At 46.4% G+C, this 22016-nt stretch overlaps 2 protein-coding genes across 3 annotated transcripts in view; one reads left to right on the plus strand and one right to left on the minus strand.

The window, feature by feature from the left end:
• The window catches only part of prrc2c (proline-rich coiled-coil 2C), a 22202-nt gene extending 9251 nt beyond the window's left edge, over positions 1-12951 (plus strand). Inside the window, exons 10-34 of one of the 2 annotated variants that reach the window (XM_051377999.1) lie at positions 1-10; positions 115-766; positions 884-1056; positions 1423-1678; positions 1803-2013; positions 2144-4585; positions 5269-5432; positions 5551-5705; positions 5818-6301; positions 6429-6514; positions 6638-6832; positions 6944-7201; positions 7397-7489; positions 7624-7725; positions 7824-7995; positions 8186-8407; positions 8618-8730; positions 8820-8974; positions 9099-9330; positions 9457-9567; positions 9736-9930; positions 10003-10130; positions 10295-10421; positions 10515-10838; positions 10962-12951. The exon at positions 1-10 is cut by the window's left edge and continues 171 nt beyond it. In XM_051377999.1, coding sequence (XP_051233959.1) covers positions 1-10; positions 115-766; positions 884-1056; positions 1423-1678; positions 1803-2013; positions 2144-4585; positions 5269-5432; positions 5551-5705; positions 5818-6301; positions 6429-6514; positions 6638-6832; positions 6944-7201; positions 7397-7489; positions 7624-7725; positions 7824-7995; positions 8186-8407; positions 8618-8730; positions 8820-8974; positions 9099-9330; positions 9457-9567; positions 9736-9930; positions 10003-10130; positions 10295-10421; positions 10515-10838; positions 10962-11222 — 7321 coding nt within the window. In that variant the 3' untranslated portion in view covers positions 11223-12951. The remainder of the gene's footprint in view (positions 11-114; positions 767-883; positions 1057-1422; positions 1679-1802; positions 2014-2143; positions 4586-5268; positions 5433-5550; positions 5706-5817; positions 6302-6428; positions 6515-6637; positions 6833-6943; positions 7202-7396; positions 7490-7623; positions 7726-7823; positions 7996-8185; positions 8408-8617; positions 8731-8819; positions 8975-9098; positions 9331-9456; positions 9568-9735; positions 9931-10002; positions 10131-10294; positions 10422-10514; positions 10839-10961) is intronic. The other variant, XM_051378000.1, reaches the window with a different exon arrangement.
• Positions 12952-13854: 903 nt separating this feature from the next.
• Positions 13855-21111, minus strand: myoc (myocilin). The gene is made up of 5 exons (XM_051378001.1): positions 20375-21111; positions 17163-17231; positions 16988-17080; positions 15086-15297; positions 13855-14994 (listed from the first exon to the last, which is right to left on the minus strand). The coding sequence occupies exons 1-5, from the start codon at positions 20859-20861 to the stop codon at positions 14413-14415; spliced, it is 1443 nt and encodes a 480-aa protein (XP_051233961.1). The 5' UTR covers positions 20862-21111; the 3' UTR covers positions 13855-14412.
• Between the last annotated feature and the right edge of the window lie 905 nt (positions 21112-22016).

Raw genomic sequence — 22016 nt, forward strand, 5'->3', positions numbered from 1 at the left:
GGACTACCAGGTAAAGCTGAATATGCATTACACAAGCCTCTCATTATGTGTGCACTGTTTATTTTAACAGCAAGGCACTAAGTCTGTATCTTTACTAATTTCTCTCTTCTCCAGGGCGGCAGTCGTCCTGTTGGTGGTGGAGCTCCACGTGGAAGCAAACCACAGGCTGCAGCACCACCTGGTGCCGAGGAGGACTCTGAGGCCTGGCGACAGAAACGCAAGAAGCCTGCAGAAGTTTCTGAAGCTGTAGAACGAGCGAGACGGAGGAGAGAGGAAGAGGAACGGCGGATGGAAGAACAGCGGCTTGCTGCTTGTGCTGAAAAACTTAAACGTCTCAATGAAAAACACCGGCAGACAACTGAGGGCAAATTGGCCCCTGCTCAGCCCACCAACGATGATGCAGGAGTTGCTCATGAGGAAGCCTCCTTGTCAGCTCCTGCTCCTGTATCCAGTCCCGTACCTTCGATCCCAGTTTCACAATCACAGGCCCCGATCATGCAAACTCCTCTACCTGAGATGGTGGATCTAGACGGGGAGAGGATGGAGCGAGAACGAGAGCGAGTAGAACCAAGTGTGGAGGAGGAGGAGGTTCACTTGCCTCCTCAGCCCAGCCCCCCTGTCCAGAGACCTGTGACCATAGCGCCAGAGCCTCACAGCGAGGGAGAAAGCTCCTTGGTTGAGGTCGGGCCCCTGATGGAGGAGAATCAGCCTGACAAGACGACAACAGTGCCTATACGAGACTATTTCAACATAGAGGACAACAGAGGTGAGTTATCAAAGAGCCTTTTTTAAAAGTTGCATATAAATGGTCTTTGTATAATTGCAACTGACTGCCATTCTTTCAGTCATAGATGCCAATGCTGTTGATTTTGTTTTCCTGCAGTGGATGAGCCCCACCTGTCTCTGCCTCACATGGACCCCCCCAGCGGTGAGGAAGTCCCTGTGGCACCACCACAGCTGGAAGGAGAAGCAGCAGCTGCTATGCGTCCCTCTCTCACCTCAGGCTATTCCAAACAGTTTCAAAAGTCTTTGCCACCTCGTTTCCTCAGACAGCAGGTAAGGATGTCCACGTCTGGCTTCTTGAGTAAATAATGGCTGGGATTTTGCAGGCTCTCAATTAGATGCAGGTCCCTTTTTTACTAGCCTGGTGTGGCTTCACGTTTTGACAAATAAATGCAAGTCTCAATTAGACACCTGGTCTGTATTTTATAGAAATCCTTTGCATATATAAAACCTCTTACCTGGTTGCCCGCTTACGTTACAGAAACCATGAATGATCAATGATTTGTAATTGATATGTTATACGATAGCGTAATGTTCATACTATTTTGTGTGTGTGTGTACAATGAAATTATTATTAAAACAAAATTAGCTTTATTGATCCTACAATTTCTTTGTCACTATTCCTTATTGGTCTTCTAGGAGCAAATGAAGCAGCAACAATGGCAACAACAGCAGCAGCAGCAGAGTGGGGGCTCAGTGTCCCCATCAGGTGGTAGCGGACTTCCAGCTACCCAACAGCAGCAACACCGCTCCATGTATCAACCAATGGGCCCCCACCACCAGCACCTGGCCTCCATGGGGTTCGACCCCCGTTGGCTCATGATGCAGTCCTACATGGACCCCCGCATGATGTCAGGACGTCCTCCCATGGACATGCCAACTAACATCCACCCTGGTAGGAAGTTATGTGGAATAGAAATGGAGAATGAATGAGTATCTTTGTTCATTTTTAATGTACTGATTTGTTGACAAATGTGCCAGACAACCTATTTACAGTCACTCTGTGTGGTCCTCTCCAGGGAGGATGCCTCCTAAGCAGATAGTGCGCAGGGAGCCTGGTGACAACTCCAGCTCCAGCTCTGACTCCTTTGACCACTTGACTCGACCAATTCGTGACCATGGCCTGCCAACAGACTCGCGGATGGTATGGGGATCAGACCCATACCCACAGTCGGAGCCATTGCCATCTGTAACTCCTCCAAAAGTACGAGATGAAAACAAGGAGCCAAGGTAAAAAAGAAATGAATTCATACATGACAACGTAAGAAGAACGTCTAATTTTCTTTCTTTCTTTCTCACCCACCTTTTTAATTAAAAAGAAAACGACATGGCACACTAACAACTGTTTCTTTCTCCACAGGATGGACTCTGGTTTGGATCTGGATAGGGGTCTCCCGGCTATGTATCCCCAGGACTACAGTGCATTGGACTCGCATAAAAATAACTTCTTCCAGGACCCTACAGAGTCCCTATCAGCGTTTACCCAGGTCCAAGAGGATGCATCAGGGCAACTGGACATGGTCCCTGTACGCCCAGCCTTTGATCCTGAGGAGCCAGGTCTACCCAGTGGTGAAGAGGTAGAAGCACTAGGTCAAGCTATGCTCCAGAGGAGTGTCTCCCAGGGTTCCAGTCACTCCCTCAAGCTGGATGAGCCTAGGTTTGATGGGTTACCCCTGGGAACGAAATCACTGGAACTACAGGACACAGGCGAACGGGGTGATGATAAGCCCCAGAATGACCTCTATACCCAGGCTGCAGTGACTAGCAACAGGGCTACACCTCCTGCTGATGGATTACACAAACAAGAGAAGCTGCCTTTGCCAGCTCCTAACAAGCAAAAAGTTGAGCTGCGCTGGGGTGGGAGATCGGGTGCCGGACGCAGAGAAGGACCAGGGGGAGAGAGACCTGTCCGCAGGTCCGGGCCAATAAAGAAGCCTGTCCTAAGGGACATGAAAGAAGAGCGGGAGCAAAGAGAAGAGAGAGAGAAGCGTCACGAAAGAGGGGAAAGAGGAGACCGGTCCAAAAAGGATCAGTCATCCAAAGCTCCTTCTGCAGCTGCTGCTGTGTCCGAGGGCTCCAGACCTCAGGGTGAGGCGAAGAGAGAAGCTGCTCAGGCTGAAGAAACACCAACTGGCCATCAGAGAACCAGGGACTCTCAGCCTTCATCTGGGGCTCCTACCTCTTCCTCTCAAGAGGAAAAAGCAGACAAACCGCCCAGCAATGACAAACACCCAGAACCCAAACTGCCCTCCAGGAAAGAGTCCAATCTTCCTCCACGTGCCTACCGACGAGAGGAGAGAGAGAGGGAACGTGAGCGGGAGAAGGAAATGGACAGGGACAAGGACAGAGAGAGAGAGTGGCCCATTGACTCAAATTTCAAAGGACGTGGTCGAGGGGAGTATTACTCCAGAGGACGGAGCTACCGGGGAACTTACAGTGGTCGAGGCAGGGGGAGTCGTGGTCGAAGCCGGGCAGAGTACTATAGAGAACCCCGATCACGCTCTGATTTACCTACTGCTGGAGGTGCTGCTGCCTTTCGCAACAGGGAAGAAAGTGAGACACGCAGCGAGAGCTCAGACTTTGAGGTTATACCAAAACGTAGACGGCGTCGTGGTTCAGACACAGATTCTGAAAGTGAAGGGGGAAGGGAGTCTGCCAGTGATACTGGACCCTCTGACCGTGAGCCTAGCACCAAACCTAGCCGTCCACTGAGACGAGAGCTCCCTGGGGAGCTCCGGTCTGGGCCCCACAAGCCAGGCTTTGGACCTCCTCACATGGGGGAAAGGGTTGGATCCAGAGGGGACGATGAAAGCAGGCCTAAGCCAGGATTCCTTCCTAAAGGAGAGCCTTCTCGACGAGGAAGAGGGGGACTTTACAGTAGACGAGGTGGAGCAAGGGAGCGTGGTGGCCCTCGCTCAGCCCCTCTTAGACGGCCAGCAGCTAGGGGGGAGTCCTCTCAGTGGCCCTCAAAACCCATGGAGACATTCAGGCCAGAGGACACGGAGCCCACACCAAGATATGACAATCCTCCCACTGACCGACGACCCCCTAAGTCTGATGGCAAGAAATTTGGCGATGGCGCTCCTCAGAGTAGTAGAGAAAGGCCTCGCCGATCCAGACCTGCACGGCCCCCGAGGCAGGATAAACCCCCCCGCTTCAGGCGCTTGAAAGAGCGGGAGGCTGCAGTGTTAGCTAGTGGAGAGATGGCCCCAATTCCCCCTGTTCCTCTACTCCCAGTGCCTGCTGCTGCTGTCCTTAGCTCTGCCCCTGCTCCAGTCTCACTTTCCCCAACCCTGTCTAGAGCTCCAGGAACCCCTGTAACTGTGCCTGCGGATGTGGCATCTACTATGCCTGCACCAGACTTACCCTCTTCTATAGAAGCAGCCTTGCCTGAGACCAGCCCCACCATCACTGCAGTCGGTACCAAGTCCCCTGACTTGTCTAACCAGAACTCTTCTGATCAAGCCAATGAGGAGTGGGAAACTGCCTCTGAGAGCAGCGATTTCAACGAAAGGAGGGAGCGAGAAGAAAGGAAAGGAGCACTGGAGGCCGCTAACGAAGCAGCCACTGCCTCTGCCCCGGTACCTGCACTCCCCCAAGGCTCTTTGACCCCCAATAAAAGCCCTCCTGATGGAGGGGTGACTCCAAAACGTGAAGGGGCTCCTGCAGCCAAGAGGAGTTTCTCAAGTCAGCGGCCTACAGAGAGACAGAATCGTAGAGGCAACAGTGGAGCCAAACCAGGCCGGAGTTACACAGGGGGCAAAGGAGAGAGGAGGGGAGGGGCCAAAGCCGGCCGTAAAGGGTGAGTTTTTACAATTGCGCTATTGTCTGTTGTTAAGCATTTATTTTGTCTGCTTACATTAACACTTGCACAATGAAGTTGACTCAATGAACAGTGTGCGGTAGAAAAGCGCCACGTGTTTATTCACACACAATAAACCTTTTGTGTAATATTCTTCCTAATTAATAGTTGCACTGAATAATGCTAGTGCAGAATCTACGTACTTGAGTAAACCGTTGGTATTGCCTGTCCAAATAGGCTTAGACTGTGAAAGGATTCTCAGCTTGGGTAGATTACTGTCCTCAGGTGTGCTGTAATTGACCATTTTGAAGTGTTTTGGTTAAAAGATAACTAAATATGGCATCAGTGTCGTAGTATTTTTAGACTTTTGCTGTACTTGGTTGTGACATTTCTGATGGAGAAAAGAGTGAAAACATTTTCTCCCTTCATCTAGTGCTTCAACACACTTGCTGTCTAGTGGCTTCTTTGTCATCTTCTACTTCAGTGAGAGGATGGTAATAAATTAAAAAAATAGAGGCATATTTTCTTTTGGCTTGCAAATGAGATTTATTTACACAAATCTCATGTCGTTACATTATTACTTTACATGTAAACATTCTTGGTGAGAACAGAAGTGTGGTGGTGAAGGCTTGAGACACTAACAAAATGTTTCGTTCTGTCTCCAACATGTCTGAATTGAACAGCCCTGCAGGCCAGCAGAACTCAGAGGCAACAGCACCAACAGCGGGAGGAGCAACCCAGAGGTCTGCAAAAGAGCAGTCTGCCCGACGCAAAGATGAGGCCAAACAGGCCGCCAAGAAGCCTAAGGAGAATGCTCTTTCTCAGTTTGATCTTAACAATTATGCCAGTAAGTAAACACATTTATTCGCTTGTCTCTTACTGATTTGCCAGGAACCTATACCAGCTGCTCTTCACCTGAAAACTGAATGTAAATGTCTGGATCCCTTCCTGTCCCGTCACTGTAGGTGTTGTGATCATTGATGACCACCCAGAAGTCACCACCACGGAGGACCCACAGTCCAGCACTAATGATGATGGCTTCACAGAGGTGGTCTCCCGTAAGCAACAAAAACGCCTGCAGGATGAAGAGAAACGGAAAAAGGAAGAGCAGACTACTCAGGTAACAGGGCGCATAGCTTGTGGTACATAGTATAAACCATTAAACTAAAACAGCAATGCATTACCCTCTTGATAATGAGCCATATGTCCTAATGATTCTAATTCTCATACAGAACTGGAGTAAAAAAGGCTCCGGTGAGAAGGGCAGAGGAGGTGGTGGAAAGCTGCCACCAAGATTTGCTAAAAAGCAGTCATCGCAGCAGCAGCAGCAACAACAGCAGCAACAACAACAACAGCAACAACAGCAGCAGCAGCAGCAGCAGCAACAACAGCAACAACAACAACAACAGCAACAGCAACAACAGCAGCAGCAGCAGACTTCACAGTCTCAGCCTCCTGTATCTTCTACACCCCAGGCCCAACAGCAGCCTCCCATTTCTGCTCCTCAGCATCCTCACCTTGCCCCCTCCCAGCCTGCTGCACCCCCTCAGACTCTGGAAGGAACAGTGGCCCCTCTACCCTCCATCCCCCCTTCCACTGTGGACTTCACCTCAAAAAGCCTACCCCCCGCACCTACACAGACACACAGCACTCTGGGTACAGAACTGTGGGAGAACAAGGTGGCGGGCCCCACAGTCCTTCCTGATGTAAAGAAGCGTGAGTGGATATATTAATTCTTGTTAAACAAATGCCTCAGTATGTTTTGACTCCTGCATCTCTTTGTGATGCAGAGGTGAGTTTATCAGCAAGCTTTTGTCTAAAATATGTCATTTGCATATTCCAGTTGGTCCAATCAGCCCTCCCCAGCCACCTTCTGTGAGTGCCTGGAACAAACCTCTTACCTCCTTTACTGGCACTGTCTCCTCTGAGGTATGTTAAATATGCCTATTTCATCTTTTGTTTTGATGTCTTGAGTTTATCATTTGGATACTTTTGACATGATTTAACCATGAAAACATTGCGTGTGTTTTTGTTTGTTTCTTTTTTTACCAGGGTGTGAAGCCTGGATCAGAGGGCAGTGTAGAATTGGCAATAGACAGTATCCAGTTCGGAGCGCCATCGTCTGCAGGCAGCACTGACAGTGATGGAGTTCCAGCCTTGCTAGAAACTGGCTCTGAAAACAAATTACCTGCTCCCAAAGAACAGAGACAGAAGCAACCTCGAGCTGGTCCAATCAAAACACAGAAGGTAACTCTGCTCTGGAGGGAACTTAGTGTTTTAAGCTATTAAACAACAAAACTGATTTGTATTATTTAAAACTCCACTCCAATGTAAATGTTTAACCCCGCTCCTCCCCAGCTTCCTGAAATGGAACCAGTGGAGACCAAGGAGTACAAGCCAGGTCCCATTGGTAAAGAACGCTCTCTAAAGAACCGCAAGGCCAAAGACGCACGTGTAGGAGATGGCGAGGGGCTGGAGGGAGGAGTCCCTGGGGGAGGCGTCAGTAGAGCCACAGACTCCAGTCCTCCCACCAGTGACGCCACAGTACCAGAGCTGGGAGGAGACATTGAGGGCATGATCACAGTCCCCTCAGCAGAGTACAACAGTAACTCTAAGGTATGTTAGTCTCATAACAGCTTAGCCTTATGTTTTTTAAATTATGTGAACAATGCCAAACTGATTACTTTACCAAATTATTAATGTCTTTTACAAAATCAAAATAAATTTTAAGAGTCAGTCTATCAATTAGATTATACCCTCAGTCACCAACTTACAATAGCACTCAACAGAATTTATGCCTTTGCCTCTCAGGAGTCCGTAACTGACTACACCGCCCCCTCCTCCTCGCTGGCTGACAGTGTTTCCACAGGAGGCAACAAAATGGAAGAGAGTTTGGTGGCAAATGTGAGTACACATCCTTACATTAGCACAAAATGTTGTGATCTCTTCAAATTAAAAAAGAAAGCTGTACATCTGGCCCATACAGCTGTTACAAGTTGGCATTATTCAAATGGAAAAAAATGTTTGGTATGTTTCAGGTGGCACTACCCCACTCATTGCCTCTCCCTCGACGAGAGACCCTGCAGCAGAGCTCCAGCCTCAGCACCGTCTCTCCTGCTACTGTTGACCTAACACTAAAGGTGAACATATGTAGCAACATTACTTTCTCTAAGATATACTTCTGTCAAGAGTTTCAGTGAAACATTCCCTAAGCACTAATTTCTTTATGTCTCCTCAGATGGAATCAGCTCGTAAAGCGTGGGAGAACTCCCCAAGTCTGGAGAAGAATTCTCCAGTCACTTCCTCTTCCTCCCCAATCACTTCCTGTGCATCCTCATACTCAACCTTCTCGTCTGCCTCCATGCCACAGATCCCTGTGGCTTCTGTTACCCCCAGCACCTCACTGTCAGGTAATACAACTCCCAGTTAACATCTACTGTATACCTCGAGCAGTATCTTTTGTTGACACCAACAGTGGTCTGACATTGTACACTACACTGACCTCCCTGTGTGTTTGGTTTGGGATTTCCCCCTGTGCAACAGTAGTGTCCAGGCATACATTATGATTGTATTCACCATCTCTTTATCTCCACCCTGCAGGTTCTAGTACCTATACAACATCATCACTCAGCACCAAGACCACCACAGCCTCTGACCCCCCTAACATCTGTAAGGTGAAGCCCCAGCAACTGCAGGGTGGAAGTCTGTCTTCCTCCAGCAGTAGCAGTAGTAGCAGCAGCTTCTCTCAGTTGGGCTGTGTGCCTCCCCTCCTGCCCCAACAGCAGCAGACCCCACAGGTGTACGTCTCTCAGTCTGCAGCAGGTGAGAGAAACATGACACTAAACTGTGATGTTATGAAAGTTATGTAATGAAATTTAAATAATTAAGTAAACTCTTTGTTCTTGAACATATTCATCAATCTATGTATAACACCAACTTGCTTGTTTCTTTATAACCCTGATAGTTCAGTTTCACATTTTAACTGTTAATATCTTTTACTAATCAGTAATATTTAATCCCTTGTGTTTCCAGGTTCTGCAGCACAGATTCCAGCCTTCTACATGGACACTAGCCACCTCTTCAGTACTCGCTTGGCTCCTCCCTCCTTGGCACAGCAGCAAGGCTTCCAGCCTGGCCTCTCACAGGTAGGGATTTTTACTCGTCTGTAACATGCTCCAAGAATGTTTTTAATGTTGAAAGTAAAACTACCCGTCTGTGTCTCTCCACGCTATAGCCGACAGCAGTGCAGCAGATTCCCATCCCTATTTATGCTCCACTGCAAGGTCAGCCGCAACACCAACACACACACCAGGCTCAGCTAGGACTCAGCACTGGTCCTCCAGTCTCCCAGCCACAGGACCTGTTCAGCTCCTCACTGCAGCCATACAGGTAATGTACGACACTGCTCCAAAACACAGTTGGAACATACAGTACTGCTGAAGTACCAGGATCCCCATCTTCAGGTACCATTGTTCTGTCATTTAATCCTCTATCCTGCTCTGTCCCCCCTCAGGTCTCAGCAGGCGTTCATGCAGAGCAGCCTATCACAGCCCTCCATGATGCTGTCAGGACCATCCCTGCACAGCTATCCTGGCGTGCAGGCACCTGAGCTGGGCAAGCCTCAGTCTAATCTGGCCTATCAGCAGCCCTCCTCTACCCAGCACATTCCCATTCTGTTTGAGCCACAGCTCAACCAGCCCTCTGGCATGGGAGGCTCCCAGCTCATTGACACACACCTGCTGCAGGTTACCAGTCTGCTCACAGCAAATATTTCACTCTACCTTATGATAATTCCTGACATATTGACTACTGTACTTTATCTGTGTTTGTGTGTGCATATTTCATCTGACATATTTGTGTCTTTGGTTCAGGCTCGACAGGGGATGAATCAGCATTCAAACATGTACTCGGGGCAGGTCCAACAACATGGCCAGAGTAGCTACTATAGCAACACTCAGTCGCCCAGTTCTGCAATGCAACAGGTAACCTACATGCAAACATAATAATAGACATTTAATGTTTATAAACCTCTTCAAAAGATTATCATCTTTTACCAGTCACCAAATTCTGAAATGTGCGCAATTTCCAGTGGTGTGAAACAAAAGCTGTGTACTGGGGAATATGTAACATTTGTCTTAATCTCTCTCCAGGTGACAGTCCCTCTGCCCAGTTCCCAGTTGTCCCTGCCAAACTTTGGCTCGGGCGGAGGCCAGCCCCTACTGGCGCTGCCTCCCACACCTCCACAGGCCCAACCCCCAAACATCAACCGACAGCCCCCGGTCTCCCAGCCATACAGAGGCATAATGGGTCCCAACCACAGCATGATGCAGCCTCCCACCAGCAAGGTTCTGTAGTTTAACATGCGTATGAGAGCAACACATGCATAGTTTAGATTTTTAAAAGTGTTCTTTTAACAGTCTTTTTTTTATTTTGACACTTTGCAGATGGACATGGATCTGAAACTCTTTGGCAGTGGGATGGATGTGAAGCCTGGAACCCCTCCCGTCAGCGCTAGGAGCACTACACCCACCTCCAGCCCTTACAGGTAAAAAATAAATTTGTGTTTACACAAGCAGCACCACAACTTGAAGTGATGAAGATGGTGATGGCTACACAGACAAAATCAACCACGCATCAAGTGTGACCCATGGTGTGTTTAATACACTTAATTCACATGACTTTTTTTGTTTCCCTTGCCTCTGTCTGCAGGGCAAGCTCCACCTCTCCTAGTAGCCAGTCCAGTAAGATGAACAGTATGCTGTACCAGAAGCAGTTTCAGCCTAGCTCTGCCGGCATGAGAATGACACAGCACTTCCCTGGCCAGTTCAATCCACAGGTAGAATAATATTCAGAAAACCTGTATTTTGATTGTGTTTATAAAATGCACTGGTTATTGGCATGAAAGGCAACTGTCAACTTTTCATTTCAGATTCTGTCTCAGCCCAACATCGTCTCTCCTCTGGTTCGACCTCCTCATGCTAACTCGTTTGCTGGAGGTGTCCAGCGCTCTCCCATGGGCCCTCCAATGTCACCCAATGTGGGTGGTGGTCTAATGCCCCATCCCCGACCTCAACACCCGCAGCACCCGCAGCACCCGCAGCACCCTCAGCACCCTCAGCACCCACAACACCCACAACACCCACAACACCCTCAGCATCCACAGCACAGCCAGCACCCTCCTCGAGGACCTCCTGGTCCCTCCCTGGCACCCAGAGGCACACAGGCGGCTCTGAAGGCTGAACAGGACCTAAAGGTCTGGCTCCATATTTTATCGGCTCATTCTGTGCATCTGTTTTCTTAACTGGCCCGTCAGATGATGACATGCTCTTTTAGTGATGGTTGGGTTAGCTGATTTTTGCTTTTAATCACTCTACAGGCAAAGCAGCGGGCTGAGGTGCTCCAGTCCACTCATAAGTTCTTCTCAGAGCAGCAGCAACAGCAGCAACTCAAGGCCCCGCAAGTCAGTAAAGTGTCTCGGCTTGATCAGGGAGGAAAACCCCCACTCGACACCTCTGCCCCAAACCACCAGGCAGTAGGCGAACGCCCAGATTCTGACAAACCTCCCATCTCCACGGCCAAGCCCATACGGACTGGCCCCATAAAACCACAGGCCATCAAACCAGAGGAGGGCAAGTAAAAGAGCGGCTGACCCTCTTCAGATGACGATATGCATGGATGGAAGAGAGAGAATCTAGCCCCATTCACTCAGTCACCACCTCATATCAGCCCTGGGGGACAGTGTGGGGGAGGAGGATGAGTTGAAATCCAAATGGTAGTGGTTACTGAGAGTAGGCACTGTCCTGCGTATTCATAATCCTCTTCTTTCTTCCCCTGTCTTGTCCCACTGTAGGTGGCGGCGATTGAGTTGGATTCTTCCATCATATTTAGATGCCGATAAAATGGTTGCACAAGTTGTTCCATAGAAATCTACTGTGACGGTAGATAAGAAGCGAGTTGGAGGAAGAAAATTGAAATGAGATTTGCTGCTGAGTTTGCCATTTTTATAGCTCTTGATTTCTGTTCCTTTATTTTATTTCTTTTCCCAAATAGGATCACGCATATTATAGGAGAAACCTGTTTTGTTAACAAAAGAATGAATCAGTTTTGTTTTTGTAGTCAAAACAATCTTGTTAAGGAGATGTCATTTAGTGAAGCGCACTTTTTGTTGCCCAATCTCCCATCATAACTAATCCAGAGATTTGTGCACGTGGAAAATGCACCACGTAACCACACGCGCACACATTCATTCAACGGTTTAATCCACGGTTACCACACAGAGACATGGAATCAGACATTGTCATTTTGTTTTTGAGTTTTTGTTTTATTTTACCAGAATGGAAATGTGAAACATGCAGCAGTTAATTGAATTTAATGATTGATTTATTGATTAGTCTGCCTGTGAGCCTTTGCTCCTGCCTTCTGCTCTCATCTCCTTGCCTGAGAATTATTGATGTGTTGGGGTGTGTGTCTCGGGTGTGTGTTTGTGGTCTAAACGGGGGGGGGGCGCTCATAGTTGGACTCTCTTGTATATTTAGCCAAAGGTTAAAGCAGCGCAGAGACGATGTCACAGCCTTTTAGGATTGCTGTTGCCATGGCAGCAGAGTTTCGAGTGGATTTAAAGGATTACATGGATGATGTATGATCACTACTTGCAGCTGTTCCAGTTTAGGGGCTACTGTCACACACCCTTTCACTGCTTACACACCCATCCTTGCTGTCACACAAACACACACCTATACACACTTCACTGTAAAGCACCCAGACCTGCTGCTATTGACTGATTTCAGTGCCCTTAGCTAGAATATAGCAGGATAGGGCTACTTAGAGGAATAGAAAACGGTGAGGAGTTGATTGTTGAAACAGTAGAAAACTTTGTGTATCCTGTTCTTGTTCCCCCTTGTCACAAGGGTTGACGTACACAAAGAACGAGGAAGGAAAAAAAATGAAATGAGAAGCCTCAAGTTCTGAAGCGTTTGGGCAGAAGGACACTTATTGTTTTTGTTGTCTTTACTGATGAGAGCAATCAGTGCTGTTTTTTGTCTCTGCCTCACCTCCGCTGGCTGTCCCACCCACAATGCTTTCATCTCGGGGTTGTGGTGACAAGGGTCCTTCAGATATGTACAGTAGTATGCACCCTGGGGTGGGGAGGGTGTCCTCCTCACCTCAACCCTAGCCAGGAGCAGAGTCCTTGCTTTGAAAGATGGATGAGGGAGGGAGGGTAATGATCTTTTCTCTTTTTTGTTTTTTCTTTTTTTTTTTTCTTTTGTTGAACTTGTACAGGGGTTTCATCGCTGTATTAAAATATGTACGGTCTTATTTACATTCTCTCGGTTTGGTTACAGAAACTAATAAAATAATATACTGTTGATGTTTTTCCGTGACGCCTGTTTGTTTTTACTTGAAGTCATCTTTCCTTCTTATTTTACTCATCAGAATCAAATTCAGCATGGATCAATCTGACCACTAGGTGTCACTAGAACACTTACCAACTTAAATGGGCATTTCAGAGTGCTTAGGTAAGCAATGCAATGCTTGGCTAGCACATTCAAATGAGGTGCGCTTTTTTTTTATTTTTTATTTTTAAGAGTTAATTGGGTGTAACAAATGTCTTGATTTAAAGCTTAAGTTATTTTCAATAATGGTTTAGGCCATTAATAAGAACACTGTTTACATTGCCAGGTTTTGGCTGGTGTTCATCCTCCTGCAGTGCTCTTTCTTCTGTTTTTAGGAAGCTCTTTAATCCATCATGACCCCTGTAATGGACAGTTTGACCTCTGACCTACTGAATTAATTTCTTGATGTACTCAAAATATCAATTTAAACACAACATACAGTAAATGGTAACTACATATGACTTGATACATTTTGCTGATGGCTTTTTAGAAAGTGTCATCCATTTTATTAACTTAATGGCTTGATTTTAATGATTACTCAACAGCCACAGCGGGCTACCCAAAAGTAATGAATGACCAGTAACTGATTTATAAAGCATCACTCTGCTGTCCTGTGAGAAGCATTTATCTCCAAAAAGTCTACTTTTCATGAGCCACATCCCCAGCATTATGTTGCATATTTTAGCTTTAGAAGTTGGAGAACTTTTAATTTTAAATCCCTAAATCTGGAGCTGCATGTTTTTAATATTTCAGCTACCAGTGAAGTGAATGATTTGTTAATCATTAATGTCATTAGTTATAGCTTACTTAAGTGCCTTTATAATAGGCACCATTACTTGTCAGAGGTATATAATACCATAATAATCACATAAACTGTTGTAATTTAGGAAGAAGTTTATTACATGACAATTTTGAACATTACGTCATTATATTGACTACAATGTACACGTACATGCAATTTTGAATACATGCTGAGTGAGAGAGCACTTTTATTTAATAAAAGATGTTGACTGGTGAAACACTGTAGTACCACAGGAGTTTGTGTTGTAAATTTCATTAATTATCCCACTTGCAGCTTGTGAAATTCAACTATGTGTCAACTTTCAGACCTCAAATATATATAGTTAAACAAGAAAAACAAAATCATACATCTGAATTAAAGGCGGTACAAAAATAATTCCTCTAAAAACATGTTCGTGGACCGTGCCACAGCAAAAGCCCTCCCACTGAAGAAAGACAAAAAAACAGACCTGCAGGGGACATTGTTCCTCAAATGTCTTTGGAGTTTGGTAGTTACGCTCTTCTACACGTTGATACTGATGGTGTTGGCTTTATAACTACTACTATCACACATATTATGTTCTAAAGCTCTTGAGTCTTTGAAGCAGGAACAGGTGAGCAAATGTCACTTTTCAGCAGTAACTCGTGGCAGCCTTAGTTGGCCTGCTGGCGACCCAGCCTGATGTCATAGGACACCATGTGGAAGTTGTCCCAGGCAAACAGCTTCCTCTGAGCCAGGTTGTAGTCGATCATGCTGTTGTAGCGGTACTTGTTCCTGAAGGGGATGGCCACGGCCTTCCCCTGGCTGGTTTCGGTGTCGTACGTGTAGTTGATAATGGTGTCGGGTGCCGTGTAGCTGGCCACGGCATACAGCTTGCCACAGATGATAAAGGTGTTGGCCACAGTGTTCTTCCTGATGTTGGTCTCCCAGCTCTTCTTCACCTCCAGACTGTGTGGGTCCAGCTGCGAGATCACGATGGCCCCTTTGGCTTTGTTGGTGGAGTAGACTGCCCACAGCCCCTGCTCATCCACAGCCAGGTCGATGTCCGTGTAGCCTCCCCAGGAGTAGGGGTACTGGCCGTGGAAGCCGGCGTGGGGGAGGTCACGACGGGCTGCGATGCTCTCAGAGGCCAAGTCGTAGCGGATGAGGGTACGGCTGCGACGTCTCTGAAAATACAGAGAGCCTCGATACACAGTGGCACCAGTGCTCTCCACCGGCTCCGGTAACAACAGGACCTGTTGAAGGAAACCATGAGACAATAACGAGGAATGGCCTGAAGATTTTTGGCTCATTCCCGTGAACAAATATCCTCCATGTGACACCTACCTTGGATGGAAAGCCTTTAGAGAGTTGGTTCATGTCCTCATACCCAAACAGCTTCCTGACGTCAGAGCCAATGGTGTCAATGCGCCAGACCATGTTGGGTCCATAAGGGGAGACACTCTCAGGATCCTGCATCCAAACACCGTATTTACCTTCTATGTTGTCGGCCTTCCTATGAGTGATCGGTGCACCAACTGACACCAACTCCCCACAACCTGCAAGCAGGAAGGACAGGAAACATGAAAACTAAAGCCATGTGAACAAGCTGCAAGAATAATAATTCTAACCAACCAATACAACTTAGGATGACTTTAATATTAAAGTATAACCAAGAAAAAATAAGCGTCCTCAAATGAAAACAAATATTTCTTCAGGTGACTTTAGGAGACAAGTCATACAGTCAGAGGTAGAACTACATCCACATGGCTGAGGGACGACGAAGGTAATCCGAGAGCTGATCAGGGGTATGATGGGCTCATCATTTCGGAGGCAGACAGCAGGTCTAGAGATGCTGCCTGACATCTCTGTTAGCCGCAACTTTGTCTGACTCACCACCATCAGAACAGCAACTGGGCCACAACTCATCTTGGGCAGGAACTCTCCACTGCTTGTCTTACTGGGAAAACGATAAGGCAGGCTGTATATTTACCACTTCCTAAAATACACCCTTGGATGTAGCATTGGATTAAGGGCAAGTTAGGAAGTAAGTTCTTATAAATACACCTATTACCATGTAGTTTCCCTGTGGCGTGGCCTCATCGGAGATTATATGACTTCACGTGGTGACTGCACGTGTATTTTCATGATCTCCTAACAATCCAACCTGCTGGGAGCCATTCAGTAGCGCAAACTATGACGTTGCTTTGGGAAACCCATCAAGGGAACGTTCAACAGTGTGTGTGACACCCTCGTTAGGGGTGCTTTCGCTTTACATTTATGAGGCAAACATGAAACTCAGGCAGGCCCTCATACCTACAGATTGGCATGACTCTGGTATTCTCGCCCCAAATGCTACAGTATTAATAGCAGTATTTGCTTTGAGGCTGTCAGCGGGGGGGGGGTGAGTGTCATGTTTGCCAGGTCAGATGGACAGAGGGGGAGGAAGTAGAAGGGGTGAGTGAGACGGGCGTTAGCTGCCAGGAGTGGATTTTAAAGGGCTGCACTGTTGTGTTTGCAAGTTTAAGCTCTTTAACTACAAAACGTGTTCTTTACATTTTTCACTGACCAATGGCGAATGGGTGCAATACGGATGAATATAAGTTTCTTACTGTTACAGGCAGCCTTTGGGCTTCCTTCATGAAACATTTCATACACACAGATTTGATCTTAAAGGTGCTTTTTGGACTTATCTTGGAAAACAGCAAAAGTTCTGTTTAGATTCTTTCTTAGAATTCTTTGTGTGTTATTACCAACTGTCGATCAGTGGAATAGGATGAAACTGGACGCAGGAATGTGTATCACATTGCCAGCGTGCTCATGCACGTGTGTCATTCAGAGTAAGATTACTTTGAAAATGTTGTCAGTTACAGAATACAATTTACATGGCAGTTTTTGTAATTAGTAACGTAATCCATTGCATTAAAAAGTTCCACAAATATTCTTTCTTCTCTTTAAAAATCTCAAAACAGTTTCAATGCAAACAAAATGCATTTTGCACATTCAGCATTTACAGTAAAATCATTTTATAATCATACAAAAACAGGACTGTCACAAACTACAGGTGCACTGTGTGTGCCTGGAAAGGTAGAAACACAGTCAAACAAGTCACATTTCTAAAACAGAACGTTGCACATCTGTGATTCAATATATAATAATAAATGTGTATAAGTGATTCGTATTACATAAGCTAAACCACTAGTATAGTCCTGTAAGGCAGAAATAAAGAAGAATATTTAAAACGGAGACCTGTGTTGTCCTCGGAGCCGTCAGGAGCGGGTACCTCTGTCACCTCGGCCTTCAGCTCCTGGAAATCTGGAGATGCATACTGCCACGCTGAGTCTGTCGGGGAGAGATGGAGAGATGGATTTAGTTGAATAATAAACAGCAAGTTGGAGGTGATTCTGCAGAAAACGTATCCCACCTCTCAAACTGCTGCTGCTGTCTCCCTGCCTGTTGGGCCTGGTCATCAGGTGAGACATCGGACTGGAAACTAAACACACACACACACACACACGCAGAGTTTAGTGATTTCTGTTGCACATTTCACATGTAGCATACAATAGCTAAGAGAGCATTTGTGTACCCAAACGTGGCTATGGCACTACTGACAGCAGGAAATGTGACAGCAGGAAACAAACACCTCTGAATGGATTCCCAGCTGCTCTGGAGTCAGACAGTCGGTAGATTGGCCGACCATAACACACATACTTGACACACTCGAAACCCCATCCCACCCCAGCACTGTCAACCTCACGTCCTCAAACTTCAAACCGCTCATTTGGCCCTTTCTCCCCTGTATCACTGTCAGATATCAGCCTTCTTCTCTTCTCCTTTCTTCATTCCTCCTCTTGTCTCTCCCCACTTACCCCCAACCCTGTCCCTGTTTTCCTATTTGGATCTTCCTGAAACCATTACTGTGAAAAAATAAACAATGTGAATGTCAAACAATGTCTGTAAACTGTATACTCCGCAGAGGCTTGATGAAGCTACAAAGAAGCTGATGTTTACAAAAGAAAGCAAGTTTTCCTGGAAATGGACGAAAGGATGCAAGTTTGTGTATCTGTGTCCATTGGTGACTGTTAGTGTATGAGCATTTGCCTGCTGTTCTCTTGCACGTGCAGTGCCCGGTGATTTCAGGCGCATAATGAACCCTAATGATGCAGAGAACAATAAACGCTAGCAGCTGGAGGCTGATGTTGATTCTCAGCATTGATGAAGAGGAGTGGAAGGTTGCTAATGGAGCAGATGACAAAAAGCAGTGGCATGAGAAAGTTTCTGGGTGTTATAAACAGAAAGATATTCTAAAAAGCTAAAGGTAAGTGTTTATCCCTTTTAAAGCTTGTAAAACAAAATGGTCAATAGTGTTTTAAGGGGGGGTGCTACGAGGCCACAACCATCCATCATCGTCACAGGTAAATAGCCACATTCTCCCTGTTGTGTGTGTGTGTGTGTGTGTGTGTGTGTGTATGTGTGTGCCATATGTGCCCTCATGTCCTGCCTCTTTGTTTGGGATGTCACTGAGCAGAATACCATAAATCTCACAGACTAAACAAGTCTTAATTTCCCAGAGGAGGCTCAGTCTGAGGAGACAGCGGCCTAATTAACCCCTGCTTACACAGCTCCTATCCTATCAGTCCAACATCACCGTAATATTGTAGAAACATCTTGCATCTGGACCTCTCAGAACACAGCGTATAATCAGACAGACAGAAGAAATACATTTATTTATGACTGCATGGAAAGAAGAAATTGAAAGAAAACATTTGTGAATTGGCTCCATATTCACCATAAATCTGAAAATAAACGTTTTGGAAGTCAAGGTGTATGTAAGTTGCAGATATGCAATTATTTGAATATAGCTCAGCTTTCCAAGCATGTAGGAGGAACTTGCGAAAACTGTAAAATGCAAAATGCCAGTGTTTAGTTTGTCTGTTGTGGGCTACTGTAGAAACATTGCAGTTCAAGATGACAGACTCCGTAGAAGAGGACCCGCTTCCTCTGTAGATAAAAACGGCTAATTCTGAATGAACAAAAACACATCAGTTCTTATTTTCAAGTGATTATACACTACCTATAAATACTATTATATTCAGTTTCTGCTAATAGATCCTTCTAAATGTTACACTTTTAGAAAAAAAATATTTTTTGTGCTGTTAAATGTTATCAACCCACATCTTTTCTTAAATCTTTTATTATTTCTGCTTTGAGCCCAAGCCAGGTCTCTGTTTATAAAGAATGTTGCCACTTTTAACTTACAGGCTGGCTGGCTTGTGTTGTCACTGCTAGTGCAAATTTTATGTGAAGGTCTATTTTTAAAGTCCTAAAATAACACTAGAATACCAGCTCATATATTTTGAGAGGCAAGTGTTACTGAAGGTCATAACCACTTCTTGAGTTGTAAATGCTAAAATGTTCCTGTCAAATTTACGAACTTGCCAAAATGCTTTGACTTTTATCTCCTCTCTCTTCTGGTTCTGCACGTCTTTCTCTCACTGTGATCTATTTTACATCTGCCGCTCACCCTCAGGGGCCGTCTCTGTGTATTTCCGTCTGCAGGTGTAAACATGAGGAGCTAAGCAGATAACCTGGAGTATGTGGGAGATAGTAAGGAAGGATTTACTGCTGCTGGCAACCTCGGCTTTACAAGTAATTCACTTCAAGACCCAAGAGGGTAAACAGAGCAACGGCTTAACTGGGAAAAACAAGGGGGATGGTGGGTGAAAAGACGAGCACGGAGGCTAATTAGACGGATGTTTGGCCACTGCAAACACACAATATTAGAGCTTAACCTTACTGGCTCCAAGTTAACTCTGACCTCTGTGCAGCCATCTAACCCCTGGATGTATAGTGTTTTTGATTCCCTCCATCCCCACCAGCCCTGACCCACCAGGCATCATCAAAAGCCCTAAGATGAGACCTTGGCACGGAACCACCACTTCCAGAAAGTGCATCACATTTCAGCCCCCCACCCCACCAGGCTATTCGCGCCCTGCTCGTCATGCAGAGGGAAACACCAGTCATAAAGAAGGCAGGATCTGCTCATAAATACTGAGCCGACCCTCTCTGGCCTGCCACCATCACCCCTAAAATGCAGGCAGGAAGTGGAGAGCAGAAACCTGAGCTGAGCATCTCTGCAGACTAATGGGGCAACCAAAACATGAACCACAAAAATAGACACACACATACACCATTAGAGGATGCACACACATTATTCACCCGGTTTGTGCAGGCAGATATGGTTTCAGGAGTAACCTGAGCTGTATCCCCTTTGCCGCTGCAAGAAGTGGGATCCCTGTGCCTGTGCAATGCACTCTATATGTGCATGGTATTCCATACATAGATGACATTTATGTGTCATCACTTCTCTGCTTCAATTAACCCATTATCCTTCAGCCAGGGTCACCAAATGCATATTTCAGCAGCCAACCTGTCTGCAGACAATTAGGTAATCTAATCATCCATCTTAATTTCAGGATGGAAAGGGAAGATTTAAATATAAAATATCAACAAATGATCAAATGAGCTGGAAATTCATGAGAGTAGAATATTCAGAAGTAAAAATAATTTTCTATTTATAAATGTCATTAAGCTTTGCACATTTTTTAAATAGCTCTTTAAGTGTGTGTCTCTTACCCCCAGCAGGTCTCATCAGGCCACTGCCCTGCAGAGAGGGATTTGGTGGCACCACGGGGGTCTGGGGAGGACAGGGTCTGTTCCTCAGCTTCTCCGTCTCCCTCCTCATCTCCTCCATCCTGCGCTGAAGTCCCTCCAACTCCCGCTCCAAACGCTCCTTCTCTCCTTGCAGCAGGTTCCTCTCCCCCACAGCCCGGGTCAGCGCCTCCTGAAGCTCAGGCTGAGCTCCAGCCCCGGCTCCCTGGGGACCCCTGGCGTCCCCTCCAGTCAGCCGGGACACCAGCACCTCCAGCAAGCTGAGTCTGGCCTTCAGGCCCTCCATCTCGGGGCCTCCAGTCTGTGGGCAGCTGGCCTCGACGGGGCTGGGCACAGTGAAAGTGTACTGGCATCGTCCACTTCGGTCGTTTCCCCTCCACAGAGCAGCTCGGTCCTGTGCGTCACCTCGCAGAAGGAGACCACAAATGCACAACAAGAGAAGGAAGAACATACTGCAGACGGTCCTTCCACACAGACAGATCAGAAGCTTACTTTAAATTCTCCCTCTGAATTACTTTCTTCTGCCAAGGCTTCTTTTATTTTCCAGTTCTTAACTGGAATTCTCTTTTAATCATTTACTAAATCCCAATTTTCTGGGGACGACTTAGTGCCTTACTCTGTCTCACGCTTTCCTCAGGTATCTCTTCTTCTTCTTTTCCCCTGTCTCTCCTCACTGAACAGGTCTGTTAACACTGAGCTCTCTGCAACAGCTCACAGATATTTATACAATCTGGAGGGGAAGGAAGGGGCAGAGAGGAGAGGTGAAAGAAGGGAGGGAGGGGAAAAGACTGGGGAGGAGGGGGTATCAGAGGCAAAGGGGGAGGGAGGGAACAGGAGGAGAGAAAGTAATGGGATGCTAGTTGTTTTGGTGACACAAACATCCCAAAAACATTAGATTTTCACACAAGTTTGAGTGTCTGTCTTTCTGCAGAAGCTGTTTTTTGGATTAAAGGCTCCGACATGAAGGCCCTCAAATCTGTGTAATTCAGCCTCTCCAGTGTCATTTATTCATCTGTAAAAACGTCCTCTTACTTGTGTGATGCAGTCCCATGTGTTCTAGAGGGATTTGGTTGAGGTTTTGGCCCCTGCATGGCAGGGAAAGCTTGGCCTCATTGGATACAATTACCTCCTGAGGAGCCGGTGTCCACTTTCATATTGGTATGGGGTCTGACGCAAGCAGCCAATAAGGGATGTCATTATGGAGGGTCGAGGTTACAAGTCAATCGATGACCGGACACCTGACGCTGACCCCGACATAGACTAGGTCCCTACAGCTGAACTTGCTGGGAACAGTGTGTTTACATATACATGCTGCAGACTCCACTCACTGCCGTCTTTTTTTTACATTTATACTTAATAGAACATGAGTGAGCTGCCAGGGGGCATAACTCCCCGAGCTCATTCCCTTCATCATTGCTGTCTGGGTGGATTTGTTACAGTCTGATACAGTCTTGTCCCCGCTCTTTCGTCTCTTTGCTTTAACACAATATCACAGACACGTTGAAGCGCTGCCTGTGATGCTCACTTCTACAGTCATGCGATACGGAGGATGATCCCTTGTTTATTTTCAGAGAGGCAGTGAAAGATATGAAAGTTACTCTCATAT

Source organism: Dicentrarchus labrax, unplaced genomic scaffold (assembly GCF_905237075.1).
Source record: "Dicentrarchus labrax unplaced genomic scaffold, dlabrax2021, whole genome shotgun sequence".
Lineage (NCBI taxonomy): Eukaryota > Metazoa > Chordata > Actinopteri > Moronidae > Dicentrarchus > Dicentrarchus labrax.